The sequence below is a fragment of the Podarcis cretensis genome, assembly GCF_951804945.1.
Source record: "Podarcis cretensis genome assembly, chromosome: 8".
Taxonomy (NCBI): Eukaryota; Metazoa; Chordata; class Lepidosauria; order Squamata; family Lacertidae; genus Podarcis; species Podarcis cretensis.
Genome location: NC_137177.1, coordinates 2,072,077 through 2,088,088, shown reverse-complemented (window position 1 = coordinate 2,088,088; position 16,012 = coordinate 2,072,077). Strand labels below are relative to the sequence as shown.

The window sequence follows — 16,012 nt, the reverse complement described above, 5'->3', positions numbered from 1 at the left end:
TAGGTGGAAGTCACAAACTATATGCACAAAGGAAGAAGGGATTTGTAAACTAAATGAATATTTAATTTTGGCAGAGTTAACTGCTATAAATAGGAAATCAGTCGAATCAAAAAAGTTAAAAAGGAGCGGAGATGTTTTGATGAGTATATGGCAAAATATTGCTCAGAAAAAGGTAACACTAATATGCCTAGATTAAAATGTGAAGTACTGGGTGGAAGGAAAATTAATAAGGAAAGAGAATAAGGCTATCAGTGCTTCCCAACCTTGTGCCTCCAGCTGTTTTTGGACTACAATTCCCATCATCCCTTGCCACTGGTCTTGCTAGTCAGGGATGATGGGAGTTGTAGTTCAAAAACAGCTGGAGGCACAAGGTTGGGAAACACTGATCTAGATGACTCGAGAAGGCTGTAGAATGCAAAGATTAGTGTAAATTGTATAATGTGGAGGAAATCAAGTGGGGCAGAGGGAGAAAATAATAATATGATGGATTGAGGAAATATAAATGTAAATGTATGGGGAGGAATCATAGAATCCTAGAGTTGGAAGAGACCCCAAGGGCCATCGAGTCCAACCCCCTGCCAAGCAGGAAACACCATCAGAGCACTCCTGACATATGGTTGTCAAGCCTCTGCTTAAAGACCTCCAAAGAAGGAGACTCCACCACACTCCTTGGCAGCAAATTCCACTGTCAAACAGCTCTTACTGTCAGGAAGTTCTTCCTAATGTTTAGGTGGAATCTTCTTTCTTGTAGTTTGGAGCCATTGCTCCGTGTCCGCTTCTCTGGAGCAGCAGAAAACAACCTTTCTCCCTCCTCTATGTGACATCCTTTTCTATATTTGAACATGGCTATCATATCACCCCTTAACCTCCTCTTCTCCAGGATAAACATGCCCAGCTCCCTTAGCCGTTCCTCATAAGGCATCGTTTCCAGGCCTTGGACCATTTTGGTTGCCCTCCTCTGGACACGTTCCAGTTTGTCAGGAAATGGTGTTGGCTTTGGTACATTTGTATTGTAATGTAATATGTGAAAACCAATATATAGATAGATATAGGTAGATGATAGATGATAGATAGAAAAGAAAAGAATGGAAAGGAAAGGAAAATGCACCGAAATGCTGGCCTTTGCTACCGCAGGTGAGGAACCAGGAAGAAAAACGTCTGTGGATCCATTATCTGAAGCGGTTAATCGTGGAGAATCACCCAGCATCCATCCCTCAGAAGGTAACTGGGGTCCAGGAGTAGTGTTACCTGCTGGTGGGAGTTAATCTGGAATCCTGCTAGACCTTGTGGAGGTACCTGCATGGCTCAGGGAGAGAGAAAGAGAAGTTAGAGGTCCCTCCAGCCATCTGTTTCATTGTGGATTCACAATATTTATTTGTTTATAAAAAATATTTACATGCCGCTGTATCATCAAAATATATCACTCCCAGTCACCAGTCTAGCTGCCACATTATGGATTAGTTGTAGTTTCTGGGTCACCTTCAAAGGGAGCCCCACGTAGAGTGCATTGCAGTAGTCCAAGCGAGAGATAACCAGAGCAGGTACCACTCTGGCCAGACAGTCTACGGGCAGGGAGGGTGTCATCCTGCGTTCCAGATGGAGCTGGGAGACAGCTGCCCTGGAGACAGAATTAACCTGTGCCTCCATGGACAGCTGTGAGTCCAAAATGACTCCCAGGCTGAGCACCTGGTCCTTCAGGGGCACAGTTGCCCCATTCAGGACCAGGGAGTACCCCACACCAGCCCATATTCCTGCCCATATTAAAAGCTTCCCTAAACAGGGCTGCATTCAGATGTCTTCTAAAAGTCGGATAGTTCTTTATTTCCTTGACACCCTTGATGGGAGGGTGTTCCACAGGGTGGGTGCCACCACTGAAAAGGCCCTCTGCCTGGTTCCCTGTATCTTGGCTTCTCGCAGGGAGGGAACCACCAAAAGGCCCTCGGTGCTGGACCTCAGTGTCCGGCTGAATGATGGGGGTGGAGACGCTCCTTCAGGTATACTGGACTCCTTCAGGTATACATTGGGCTTTCAAGGTCAGCACCAATGCAGATCTCTCAGGACAGGTGTTATGTGGTCTCGGCGGCTGCTCCCAGTCTAGCTGCCACATTCTGGATTAGTTGTAGTTTCCAGGTCACCTTCAAAGGTAGCCCCACGTAGAGCGCATTGCTGTAGTCCAAGCTGGAGATAACCAGAGCATGCACCAATCTGGAGAGACAGTCTGCGGGCAGGGAGGGTCTCATCCTGTGTACCAGATGGTAGACGGCTGGACGAACTGCATGGCTCAGAATAAGGCAGTGTCCTCTGTTTTGTGTCAGCCCAGGAATAGGTTATTTGTGGGTGGATTGCATTCCCATCCCACCTTTTTCTCCCTGGAGCTTCAGGTGGAGTTCACGGCTCTCCCCCTCCTCATTTTATTCCCACAACAACCCAGCGAGGTAGGTGAGGCTGAGAGGCAGCGACTGGCCCAAGGTGGTCATGGTCCGGTCTACGGGCAATGGAAGTAGTGGCTGAAGACGTCGGGACCGGCGGCAAGATGGCGGGGTGGGAGCAGGAACGAGAAGCCAGGGGTCAGGAAGCCAGGGGTCCGAGGGTCAGGAAGCAGGGAGTCATGAAGTCAAGGGTCTGAGGGGCGAGAAGCAGGGAGTCACGAAGTCGAGGGTCCGAGGGTCGAGAAGCAGGGAGTCACGAAGTCGAGGGTCCAAGGGTCAAGAAGCAGGGAGTCACGAAGTCAAGGGTCCGAGGGTCAGGAAGCAGGGAGTCACGAAGTCAAGGGTCCGAGGGTCAGGAAGCAGGGAGTCACGAAGTCAAGGGTCCGAGGGTCAGGAAGCAGGGAGTCACGAAGTCAAGGGTCCGAGGGTCAGGAAGCAGGGAGTCACGAAGTCGAGGGTCCGAGGGTCAGGAAGCAGGGAGTCACGAAGTCAAGGGTCCGAGGGTCAGGAAGCAGGGAGTCACGAAGTCGAGGGTCCGAGGGTCAGGAAGCAGGGAGTCACGAAGTCAAGGGTCCGAGGGTCAGGAAGCAGGGAGTCACGAAGTCGAGGGTCCGAGGGTCAGGAAGCAGGGAGTCACGAAGTCGAGGGTCCGAGGGTTAGGAAGCAGGGAGTCACGAAGTCGAGGGTCCGAGGGTTAGGAAGCAGGGAGTCACGAAGTCGAGGGTCCGAGGGTCAGGAAGCAGGGAGTCACGAAGTCGAGGGTCCGAGGGTCAGGAAGCAGGGAGTCACGAAGTCGAGGGTCCGAGGGTCAGGAAGCAGGGAGTCACGAAGTCGAGGGTCCGAGGGTTAGGAAGCAGGGAGTCACGAAGTCGAGGGTCCGAGGGTCAGGAAGCAGGGAGTCACGAAGTCGAGGGTCCGAGGGTCAGGAAGCAGGGAGTCATGAAGTCGAGGGTCCGAGGGTCAGGAAGCAGGGAGTCACGAAGTCGAGGGTCCGAGGGTCAGGAAGCAGGGAGTCATGAAGTCGAGGGTCCGAGGGTCAGGAAGCAAGGAGTCACGAAGTCAAGGGTCCGAGGGTCGAGAAGCAGGGAGTCATGAAGTCGAGGGTCCGAGGGTCAGGAAGCAGGGAGTCATGAAGTCAAGGGTCCGAGGGTCGAGAAGCAGGGAGTCATGAAGTCAAGGGTCCGAGGGTCAGGAAGCAGGGAGTCACGAAGTCAAGGGTCCGAGGGTCGAGAAGCAGGGAGTCATGAAGTCAAGGGTCCGAGGGTCAGGAAGCAGGGAGTCACGAAGTCAAGGGTCCGAGGGTCAGGAAGCAGGGAGTCACGAAGTCGAGGGTCCAAGGGTCAGGAAGCAGGGAGTCACGAAGTCAAGGGTCCGAGGGTCAGGAAGCAGGGAGTCACGAAGTCAAGGGTCCGAGGGTCGAGAAGCAGGGAGTCATGAAGTCGAGGGTCCGAGGGTCAGGAAGCAGGGAGTCACGAAGTCGAGGGTCCAAGGGTCAGGAAGCAGGGAGTCACGAAGTCAAGGGTCCGAGGGTCGAGAATCAGGGAGTCACGAAGTCAAGGGTCCGAGGGTCGAGAATCAGGGAGTCATGAAGTCGAGGGTCCGAGGGTCGAGAAGCAGGGAGTCACGAAGTCAAGGGTCCGAGGGTCAGGAAGCAGGGAGTCACGAAGTCAAGGGTCCGAGGATCAAGAAGCAGGGAGTCACGAAGTCAAGGGTCCGAGGGTCAGGAAGCAGGGAGTCACGAAGTCGAGGGTCCGAGGGTCAGGAAGCAGGGAGTCACGAAGTCGAGGGTCCGAGGGTTAGGAAGCAGGGAGTCACGAAGTCGAGGGTTCGAGGGTTAGGAAGCAGGGAGTCACGAAGTCGAGGGTCCGAGGGTCAGGAAGCAGGGAGTCACGAAGTCGAGGGTCCGAGGGTCAGGAAGCAGGGAGTCACGAAGTCGAGGGTACGAGGGTCAGGAAGCAGGGAGTCACGAAGTCGAGGGTACGAGGGTCAGGAAGCAGGGAGTCACGAAGTCGAGGGTACGAGGGTCAGGAAGCAGGGAGTCACGAAGTCAAGGGTCCGAGGGTCGAGAAGCAGGGAGTCACGAAGTCGAGGGTACGAGGGTCAGGAAGCAGGGAGTCACGAAGTCGAGGGTACGAGGGTCAGGAAGCAGGGAGTCACGAAGTCGAGGGTACGAGGGTCAGGAAGCAGGGAGTCACGAAGTCGAGGGTACGAGGGTCAGGAAGCAGGGAGTCACGAAGTCGAGGGTACGAGGGTCAGGAAGCAGGGAGTCACGAAGTCGAGGGTACGAGGGTCAGGAAGCAGGGAGTCACGAAGTCAAGGGTCCGAGGGTCGAGAAGCAGGGAGTCACGAAGTCAAGGGTCTGAGGGTCGAGAAGCAGGGAGTCACGAAGTCAAGGGTCTGAGGGTCGAGAAGCAGGGAGTCACGAAGTCAAGGGTCCGAGGGTCGAGAAGCAGGGAGTCATGAGGTCAAGGTCCAAGGATCAAGAAGCAGGGAGTCACGAAGCAAGGGTCCGAGGATCAGGAGACAAGAAGCCAAACACAGCAAGGCAGGGAACATGTTGCTGTGGCAAAGAGCCGAAGGGAAATGCTGACCTTATATCCCTTCCCGGCTCTTGCCACCAGGTGCAGTGAGTTACCAAGCGGCCTCACCTGTGTGGCCATGCCTTGCCTCTCCAGAACAAACTTAGGAAGGCCCCAGTCCTGCGAAGCCCTACTGGTCCCAGCGCCTGGCTCCTGCATATACTCCTGACACAAGGTCACCCAGTGAGCTTCATGGCCGAGTACGGGGATTTGTCGTCCGACTTCCTGACCTCTACACCATGCTGTCTCTTGTCTGATTCTTCCTTCCCTTTTGCTCTTTGTTGCAGGCTAAGCAAATCCTGTTAGAGAACAGCTTCCAGGGTAAGTGCCTCAGTCTCTTTTCCCCCTCCTTCCCAAACTCTTGAGCAGGCATCCCCAAACTCCAGTCCTCCAGCTGTTTGGGGACTACATTTCCCATCATCCCGACCATGGGTCCTGTTAGCTAGGGATGATGGGAGTTGTAGTCCCAAAACATCTGGAGGGCTGAGTTTGGGGATGCCTGCTCTTGAGGTTTCTCATTTCCATAGGATTTTAGCTCTGGACTCTTCTGCATAAACCAAGGACACCTGTCTCCTTGTTGTGTAACAATATTTACAGAGTGGTACCTTGGTTCTCAAACTTAATCCGTTCCGCAAGTCCGTTCCAAAACCAAAGCGTTCCAAAACCAAGGCGTGCTTTCCCAAAGAAAGTAATGCAAAATGGATTAATCCGTTCCAGACTTTTAAAAACAACCCCTAAAACAGCCATTGAACATGAATTTTACTATCTAACGAGACCAGTGACCCATAAAATGAAAGCAATAATCAGTGTACTGTACTATAAAATAAATAAGACAGTACTGTAGATAATAAAAATAAAAATAATTATTTTTTCTTACCTGCACTGATGATAGTCATTGTTTAGATGGATATTTTTCTTAATCATTTCCACAGTCACACAATCAATCAATCAATCAGTAGCTGAACTGGGTTCCACACAGCCACAAAAACAAACAAACCGAAAAAGCCTCAAAGACAAAACCTCAAAATAAATAGCAAAAACAAAAGCGCCAAACTTAATCCATTCCAGAAGTCCGTTTGACTTCTGAAATGTTTGGAAACCAAGGCACGGCTTCTGATTGTTGCAGGCGCCCCGGAAACAATAGCTGACAACCGCAATGGATGTTTGGCTTCTGAAAAACATTCAAAAACCGGAACACTTACTTCTGGGTTTTGGGCATTTGAGAACCAAGGTATTTGCATTCTTTATTTTCATTTGCTGCAGGCTCCCCAGAGGTCTTCTCCAGCCCAGGGGCTCCCAAGAAGACCTTACCTTCGACGCGGGTTGATGAGTCCGTGGCGTGCAGCCGAAACCGGCGGCAATCGGGTGAGGAAGGCATGAAATCACAGAATTGTCGAGTCGGAAGATACCCAGGGGTCATCTAGTCCAGCCCCCTTCGATGGAGATGAAGGAGGGATGAGAAGGGATTTGGTGCAGTTCACATTTAAGGGGAGAACTTAAATGATGATCTCTCCCAGCAGCTTCATATAGATATTGAAAAGCATGGGGGCGAGGACAGAAGCCGGAGGTACCCCACAAGTGAGAGCCCAGGGGTCTGAACACTCATCCCCCACACCACTTTCTGAACACGGCCCAGGAGGAAGGAGCGGAACCACTGTATGACAGTGCCCCCAACTCCCAGCCCCTCTAGACAGTCCAGAAGGAAGTTATTGCATCATAATGTCTCTTGGTGTGTCGTGCAAACCTGCTCATCTGAAAAAGGCTTTTTATAGGGCACAGGGGATGAGTTTATGTGGCCTAATGGGTAATGGCCTCCCCTCCAAAAAATTAGGGAACCACTGATTTAGTTGTTGTTGTTTAGTCATTTAGTCGTGTCCGACTCTTCGTGACCCTATGGACCAGAGCACGCCAGGCACTCCTGTCTTCCACTGCCTCCCGCAGTTTGGTCAAACTCATGTTCGTACCTTCGAGAACACTGTCCCACCATCTCGTCCTCTGTCGTCCCCTTCTCCTTGTGCCCTCCATCTTTCCCAACATCAGGGTCTTTTCCAGGGAGTCTTCTCTTCTCATGAGGTGGCCAAAGTCTTGGAGCCTCAGCTTCAGGATCTGTCCTTCCAGTGAGCACTCAGGGCTGATTTCCTTCAGAATGGAGAGGTTTGATCTTCTTGCAGTCCATGGGACTCTCAAGAGTCTCCTCCAGCACCAGAATTCAAAAGCATCCATTCTTCGGCGATCAGCCTTCTTTATGGTCCAGCTCTCACTTCCATACATCACTACTGGGAAAACCAGAGCTTTAACTATACGGACCTTTGTTGGCAAGGTGATGTCTCTGCTTTTTAGGATGCTGTCTAGGTTTGTCATTGCTTTTCTCCCAAGAAGCAGGCGTCTTTTAATTTTGTGACTGCTGTCACCATCTGCAGTGATCGCTGCTTGCCGTGGCAAAGGGTCTTGAATAACTCAGAGAAGCTATGAGCTATGCCGTGCAGGGCCACCCAAGACGGACAGGTCATAGTGGAGAGTTTTGACCAAATGTGATCCACCTGGCGCCGGAACCGGCAAGCCACTCCAGTATCCCTGCCAAGAAAACTCCATGGACAAATACTGATTTAGTAGACAGAGTTAAAGAGCAGCATCTGAGCCGTGTGCCTTTGCTACGGAGACCAGGCAAGCTTCATTAGGCGAGTGAATTCTGGACATGACAAAACTTTCATTTCCTTTTTCCCCAGACCCACCGGAGTTCATGTATAGCCCCGAACGAGCGCGGCGGAGCTGCCCCATCTTGCAGCTGGAGAAGAGTGGTTCTTACCGCCGCGGCCGCAGGCAGTCTGGTGAGGAAAAGCACACAGGTCTCTCTTTCCGGAGAATTTCCCATTTCTGTGCAAGCTGGGATGGAGGTTTTGCAAAAGGTGCCCTGCATTCTCCAGAGCGGCACTAGGGGGCAGTGTGCTGCAAGAAAAGCTGTGCTCTTAACAAGCAGAGCAAAACAATCAATAAAGCTAAGCAGGGTCCAGTCTGGTTTCAGATTGGATGGGGAACCTTGTGTTTCGATCCCTGCATGGCAGGGGGTTGGACTAGATGACCCTCAGGCAGGGTGGATAAAAATCAATGATTTTTTAAAAAAAACAACAGATTTTTTAAAATTTAAATTGGATTTTTATATTTAAATCGGTTTTTTATTATTTAAATTGGATTTTTTTATTATTTAAATCAGAATTTTTTATTTAAATTGGATTTTTTTTTATTTAAATCAGATTTTTAAAAATTTAAATCAGATTTTTAAAATAAAATGCTTTCGAGGAAAAATCGTTCTAAAGATAGCTTTCTATTTAAGTTACGTTATAGTCCAAAGGCTGTTCATCAGGAAATCAGGATTTGTTTTAAGTTTCTCATATGTGCTAAAACTCCGTCTAAGTTTTTTTAAAAACAAACAAACAAACATTTAACCACATCAGTTAACAAATAAGCCATAATGTTATTGCTTTAGTTAAATAAATTGTTATTAAGCAAATGATTATTTTTCGCCTTCCAATAAAGCACAGCAGAAAAGTTAACTAATTAAACCTAACCATAATTTCATAATTATCTGTCTATGAATTTCTAATGGCATAACCAAATGGGTAATTTTTGATATAACTGTAAAAACTACTCTGAAAATTTATTATTCCAAAAATGGAACCTTCCTCTGGTTGGAAATACTAAGATTATACCAGCAAGAATGAGTCTTTCTGTAAAAATAAAAATAAAAAATTGATTTAAATCAAGTCTTACTGATTAGTGATTTAAATCGTGGTTTAAATCGATTTGATTTAAATCAAATCCCCTTCCAGCCCTATGATTCTGTGATTTCCGTTTCTATAAGAAAGTTTCTCTTACTGATCTTTAACTGGTGGGTCTGGGCTCTAGCTACTGGGAGCACCACCGCCAGGCAGGTTAACTAGGAAACTTTGGGGTTTTCCCCTCTTTTTTTGGTTGGAACAGACTAGCACGGCTGATCCTCTGGAATTGATCCTGCCCATTTTTCATTTTAAACAAAATTCAGCTGTTGTGCCACTGACTCTGATGGTTCCTTTTTTTCTTCCTCCTCCCTCCTCCTCTTCCTTTCCTCTGTTCCCTGCTGCGGACATTCTCAGACGTGGCCAAGATCAAGGTAGGTGGTTCTCTGCCTTGCATGCCTCCTCGCTCTGCATCTCTGTCGCACTCAAATCCCGCTTGCGGGTTTCCCGAAAGAGGCGTCCGGTTGGCCGCTGCAAGAACCGGACGCTGAACTAGAGGGGCCCTTGGTCTTTCCCAGGACGCTCTCCTTACATTCCCAAAATGTGACTTAACTGCGTGTGCTTGCATTCTTCCTCCCGCCCGTCTTGTCAAAATGGGCAACCTCTTTGGGGCAGGGACCACTCTGTTTTTGCTGCCGTTACGCCTTGCGTTGCAGTACAGCGACTCTGCAGCTTAATAATAATAATAATAATAATAATAATAATAATAATAATAATTTTTATTTATATCCCGCCCTCCCCAGCCAGAGCCGGGCTTAGGGCGGCTAACATCAATAAAATTTCAGTAAAAACATAATAAGGAAAGAAAAAAACCAATTTAAAATACAGGTTAAAATGCAATTTAAAATGCAGCCTCATTTTAAAAGTAGCCCATGGATCAGAACCATAAGGGGAGGGAAACATAAGGGTCTGACTGAGTCCAAACCAAAGGCCAGGCGGAACAGCTCTGTCTTGCAGGCCCTGCGGAAAGATGTCAAGTCCCGCAGGGCCCTGGTCTCTTGTGACAGAGCGTTCTACCAAGTCGGAGCCAGTACTGAAAAGGCCCTGGCCCTAGTTGAGACCAATCTAACCACCTTGCGACCTGGGACCTCCAAAATGTTGTCATTTGTGGACCTTAAGGTCCTCTGTGGGGCAGACCAGGAGAGGCTTCTCTGCTATCCCAGCGGTCATCCCGTTCTGAGTGGTCTTTGTCCACTACGACACTGGATTCCTGCATTGCAGGAACCGTTGGGTACCTTCCAACTCTACGATTCTGTGACCAGCTGGACATCTTGTCCTGGCCCAGCTACAGGTCTCTTTTCATGTCCTGATGGAGCCTCCAGAACAGGATGCTGGTATAGGTGGCCTGATTCAGTAGCTGGGTGGATTCTCTTGAAAACATCGAACCAAATAAACACAAGTCTTACAAGTCTCTGAAAATCTTTGTAGACTATGCAAGTCTCTGAGAGAAGCAATGGGTCAGATTCTAATCTGGTGAAAACAAGCCGCAAAGCCTTGCTTTATGATGTGCAACGCTGCCAAAGTGGTCCGCAAAGAGGCGTGGCAAACAGTGATTCCAGATATACCCACTGTTTCGTGGAATTCTTCTTCAGCACAGCAGAAGGATACAGAAATGCTTCATAAACTGCGAATGAATTATTGAAACAATGACCTGCATATGCATGGTAACTTACAATGATTCAAATTATTATAAACTATACGCATGAACTAGAATGTCAATATTGTTATACAATTCAATTCACCATATAGATGGGGTATGTACTTTGGGTTCCATTTCATATTGAATTGACATTCTAGTTTATAATAATTTGAATTATTGCACATTTTGTGACTTTCAGAGATTTCTAAGATTTCTGTTTATTTGGTTTTGCAGAGTGCATATTTCATATATTTCATACGGTTCAATGTTCTGTATAGATTATATAAAGAGTTTATATTGACATCGCATTATTGTACTTGGTCATCGTGTTGCCTTGGATATGACTGATAATTGTTTGCAACACGGGGGTTTAATTGTTTGATTCAGCAGCCAGGCCTCTCCTTAGGCCTTAAAGATTTAAAGATAAACTTTATCCGCATTAAGGGACACGGGTGGCGCTGTGGTCTAAACCACAGAGCCTAGGGCTTGCCAATCAGAAGGTCGGCGGTTCGAATCCCCGCGACAGAGTGAGCTCCCATTCCTCGGTCCCTGCTCCTACCAACCTAGCAGTTCGAAAGCACGTCAAAGTGCAAGTAGATAAATAGGTACCGCTCTGGCGGGAAGGTAAACGGCGTTTCCGTGCGCTGCTCTGGTTTGCCAGAAGCAGCTTAGTCCTGCTGGCCACATGACCCGGAAGCTGTACGCCAGCTCCCTCGGCCAGTAAAGCGAGATGAGTACCGCAACACCAGAGTTGGCCACGACTGGACCTAATGGTCAGGGGTCCCTTTACCTTTACCTTTTATTTGCATTTGCGGGACTTGACATCTTTCCGCAGGGCCTGCAAGACAGAGCTGTTCCACCAGGCCTTTGGCCAGGGCGCAGCCTGACCCCCCTCCTCTGGCAATCTGCACAGAATTTTCTTAATGGTTGCCATCAATTTGATTTTAATTCATTTTTCTAATGAAATGTTTTTAGAATCGTTGGATTATTTTTATTGTTGTTAGCCGCCCTGAGCCCAGCTTTGGCTGGGGAGGGCGGGATATAAATAAAATTTATTATTATTATTATTATTATTATTATTATTATTATTAGCCAACGGCCATAGCAACATAGAACAAGCAATATATACAAATAAAATATATACAAATAAAAAGACATCAGTGGTTAAAAAGGGCAATCAAATGGCCAAGATTATCGTTCAGATAGTGGCCCTTAATCTCATAGCTCCCTCGATCAACCTAGCAACCTTTTCTGTTGTCTGATCATTTTGATCTGATAAAAGAAAGAATAATGCGGCTTCAGATGGGCGCCCTGGGATGGTGAGTAAGAGTGGGGTGATGGTCTCATTCCTTAGGCCGTAAAGGTAAAGGTCAAGGGACCCCTGACCAGTAGGTCCAGTCATGGCCGACTCTGGGGTTGCGGTGCTCATCTCGCTTTACTGGCCGAGGGAGCCGGCATACAGCTTCCGGGTCATGTGGCCAGCAGGAGTAAGCCGCTTCTGGCGAACCAGAGCAGCGCACGGAAACGCCGTTTACCTTCCCGCCGGAGTGGTACCTATTTATCTACTTGCACTTTTGATGTGCTTTCAAACTGCTAGGTTGGCAGGAGCAGGGACCGAGCAACGGGAGCTCACCCCGTCGTGGGGATTTGAACTGCCGATATTCTGATCGGCAAGCCCTAGGCTCTGTGGTTTAACCCACATCGCCACGGCGTCCCTTACATGTTCCCTAAATGCTCACCGCGGACCAACTGCCTGTTCCCCTCTGCTGTCCCCTGCTTCCCTCCCGCTGCCCCCCTGCCAAAGTGTGTAGCCTCCTTGGGGCAGACACCTCTTGGGGGGGGGCTGCCTTGCATTACGTTGACGCCGCTGCTCTCAGCGTAGCTCAGCCATAACGCCACATTCCCGTTCTGCAGCACGCTGACAGTGACGGAGAGCTCTTTCCGGCCTCTGAGCCCCTCGGGCCGCCCGGCCCCGCCTGCCCGGTGACATCCGTCGGAACGGAGATGGACGCCGAGGAGTCGGACCAGGACGAAGGGGAGGCGGAGTTCTCTCTGGCCGGAGAGCCGGTCCCTGCAAATTTGTCCATCACGGAGGAAATCCTGGAACTGCTCAGCCAACGGGGCTTGGATGGCGAGTCAGGAAAAGACGGGCCAATTTTGGGAGAAGAGAGGGCGGAGGTGAGTGGCATGGGGTTCAGGGGGGAAAGCGGGTTGAGCTAGATGACCTTGGGGTACCTTCTGACTCTACAGCTCTGTGGTTCCAATAGGAGTTGGGGATTCTGTGCAAAGCTGGGGGGGGGGAGAGATGCATAATTATTGATTATTAAGACATCTGGAGGCAGCCCTATTTAGGGAAGTTTTTTTTAAAAAAAAAATTATTTTCAATGCAAAATTACAACAAAAATTACAAAGATCGAATCCAAAATAAAACAGTAGAAACAAGAAAAAAAAACACGAGAGAAAAAAGAAACAAAAGACAAAAAAACAAAAATACACATCTACAAATAAATCCATATCATCGTTCTAGTCTGATCATTACCAATACATATACACATATTGACTTAGTTCTTTTGTTCTAAGACCTCAAAATTTTTACTCTTTCTAAATTGTTGTGTCTAATGTGGATTACCTCTATCTTTATAATTTTTACACCATTTTTTCTCTTTCTTTAACCCTGCAAAACTTCATTCATTACATACTGTTATGCTTACTTAGGGAAGTTTTTAATGTTTAATGCTGTGTTGTGTTTTTAATATTTGACTGGGAGCTGCTGGACCTCAGTGTCCAGGCAGAACAGACATCCAGTCTTGCAAGTGTAAAAAGCACATCTGTATTTTGGGATAAGAAGTTTGTGCAGAAACGGGGCCAGAGAATCAAAATGGAGAGGTGGAAAATGAACATACCAAGGGCAGAATTTACTTATAGTGGCCAGATTGTTCTGACGCTCGATATCTTTTAGACATTGACCAATTAGACTGTTTGCTTTAGTGGGGCCCATAGTGAGTAGGTGTTGTGGAGACAGGCCGCAAGAGTGAAGTTTTTGATAGACGGTTTTAAGCCAGGCGCTTTTATGGTACTCTTGAAGTACTAGAGATGGTAAACCAGGGGGATTTGAGTTTCGGCGGAGCCTGAAATTAAGAGTTCTTTGCTAAGTCCATACTTCTACTGAAGGGAGACTTGCCTCCAGTCTCAAGGATGCGTTTGGGATGATAACAGCTGGTGGGGATCGTGGTCTCACCCTCGTTTGCCTTGAGTGTTTGGAGTGGCAGAGAGTTCCCCAGGCCGTAATCACCATCCACCTCGTTGTTCTCTTGCAGGATCCGCTTCTGAAAAGTGAAACGTTGGAGGAGCTGGAGGAGAAGGCAGAAGAGGAGGCGGTGGAAGAGCGCGGATCGGAGGAGAAAGAGGCCCCCCAGAGAGACTCGGTCCAGGAACAGCCGCCTCCGATGCCTCGCCATCCCTTCACCTGCGACTCCTCCGAGGAAGAGGAGCAGCGGGAGGAGTCCGCCAGTCCGTCTCCTCTCCACGTTCTGGAGAACTTGGAGGATGCCTGCAGGAAGCCAGGAGAGGGGGGCAGTGCTGCCTGCGTGGGGCAGGCAGCAGCGGGTGCGAGAAGCCCGCCCCCTGAGGATCCCGGCCAATCGAATCAGCCGGCGCCATGCGCCCAAATCTCATTGCAGGCAGAGGGTGGAGCCAAGCGTGACTCCACCTTGACGAAGGACGACTGGCTGCTGATTGAGAAAATCAAGAGCTACTACGAAGGGACGGAGGCTGTGAACAAGGTGCCGGGTTCGAGCAAGGTGGAGGGCGCCCCTCCGGTGCCCGCCGGCGTGGTGCGCGAGTCCGTCCTTCACTTCAACAGCATCCTGCGGCAGAACGATGCCCGGGACGCGGAAGCGGGTGGAGGCAAGCTGGGGAAGCTCCGCCCACAAACGGGCACCGGCGGCCACGGGAGTCCCGCCAGGAGCAGGAGCCAATCGTGTAATGCCCAGCCGCCCTTCTGCCAATGGGATTCCGGCGAGGGGCGGAGCCACCTGCCCGCAAGCCCCGGACGTTCCAAGAGGGGGAGGAGCCACTCCGACGGCGGCCAATCGCCAGGCGGCTCTGAAGATTCCGCCGGCGGCGAGGCCCAATCGCCTCGGGCTTGCTGTGAGGATTCCGAGAAGCTGCGGAGTCTATCTGGGAGAACCCATAACGTTTCTGGGAGTGGGTGTGGCTTGGAGGAGGAGGAGGAGCCTACAGGACCCGAGTTCAAATCCTGTGCAGAGATCCGGAGGGCTTGGCAGGAGAAGGAGCGGAGCGCTCTGGACCTCCTGAAGAAAGGGGGCAAGGAAGCAGGTAGAGGGTTGCCCTCCGCCCTGGAGACGCCGGTTTACGCCGAACCCTTGTGCATCGTGGAGGATTCGGACTTGGAGGAACCGCACTCGGGACCAAGCAGAGAGCCAGAGGAGGAAGCCCACGGTCCGGGGGCGAAGGAGAGGCAGGCGGCTTTCGCGGGCGATGGATCCAGGGGCTACCTGCCCTCCCTGGACCTCTACGAGAGCAACGGGGACCCGTGTCTTCTGGAGAACTCGGAGCGCATCATCAGCAAAGTGCAAGCCTTGGCCAAAATGTACAGCGAGAAAATCAGCCGCCTGAAAGCCCAGGGCCGGGGGCTGGAGAGGCCCCGGCCACCCCACCACCGGAGGACCCTCGTCAGGAGCCTGGCCGGGGTGCAGGAGGGGAAGCAAGGAGCCGCCATCCCCCACTGTGAGTCAACCCTGTGTGGCATGCGCTTCCGAAACTAGCCTGCCCGCTTCCAGAGGATTCTGGGGAAAGGTGGCCATTTTCTCCCAGCATTCCTCAAGACCAGGGTTATATCTGTGTATCTGCAAGGTGTGGGGTGTTGGAACAAGTCCACGGGCTGCTCTATGTGCCTCTGGGTGGGGTTTTGAGTGAAGTGAGGGGCCAGCACCAATAAGACCCTGCTGTCCACCTGCCTCCCTTGTTTTCATCTGCAAGGTGTAGGGAGGGGGGCATGGGAAAGGGGCCTTGCTAGAGGTGAGGCAGCAGTGTTTCTAGGTCCATGGTGAGTTTGGGGAAATTTGGGGGGGGTCATATTTATCTGCAGGGTTAATGTGAGATGGCTTTATGAACTCGGGTGTGTGGGTGTGGGTGTGGGTGTGGGTGTGTAATGGATGGGGTAACCAAACATGATTCTGATTTTGATTGCAATCTCTTGGAAAACCGGAGGTCACTGAAGAGGAAGTAATATTTATTTATCGCATTTAAATCCCACCTATTTCTCCCCAGGGGCTCAAAGTGACGTACGTGCTTCTCCCCCTCATTTAACACCCACAGCACCCCTGTGAGGCAGTGACTGGCCCCAAAGTCACACCGAGCGAGCTCCGTGGCTGCATGGGGATTTGCTCTCCAAGGTCCAAGTCTGACGCTCTAACCACTAGGCCACACTGTCTCCCAGATTTGGGGCGATTTGGAACGCCATGCAGATGAACTGAAGGGTTTGGATGGGAAATCAGTTGGACCGGCTTCTGTGGCATATCAATTCTAGATTAGCGTATGCATTTTGTGCAAATTTGCCTTGATGGGTCC

The 16,012-nt window shown here is 50.1% G+C and overlaps 1 protein-coding gene across 5 annotated transcripts in view; it reads left to right on the top strand.

Moving 5' to 3' along the window:
* The window catches only part of PLEKHG2 (pleckstrin homology and RhoGEF domain containing G2), an 82,950-nt gene that overhangs the window by 56,630 nt on the left and 10,308 nt on the right, over window positions 1-16,012 (top strand). For all 5 annotated transcript variants that reach the window (XR_013841311.1, XM_079985266.1, XM_079985265.1 and 2 more), the window contains exons 11-17: window positions 1,135-1,221; window positions 5,296-5,329; window positions 6,272-6,373; window positions 7,735-7,836; window positions 9,139-9,155; window positions 12,335-12,598; window positions 13,738-15,169. Coding sequence is in view for 4 of the 5 variants with exons in the window: in XM_079985266.1 (XP_079841392.1) it covers window positions 1,135-1,221; window positions 5,296-5,329; window positions 6,272-6,373; window positions 7,735-7,836; window positions 9,139-9,155; window positions 12,335-12,598; window positions 13,738-15,169 (2,038 nt within the window). In the remaining variant the exon portion in view is untranslated. The remainder of the gene's footprint in view (window positions 1-1,134; window positions 1,222-5,295; window positions 5,330-6,271; window positions 6,374-7,734; window positions 7,837-9,138; window positions 9,156-12,334; window positions 12,599-13,737; window positions 15,170-16,012) is intronic.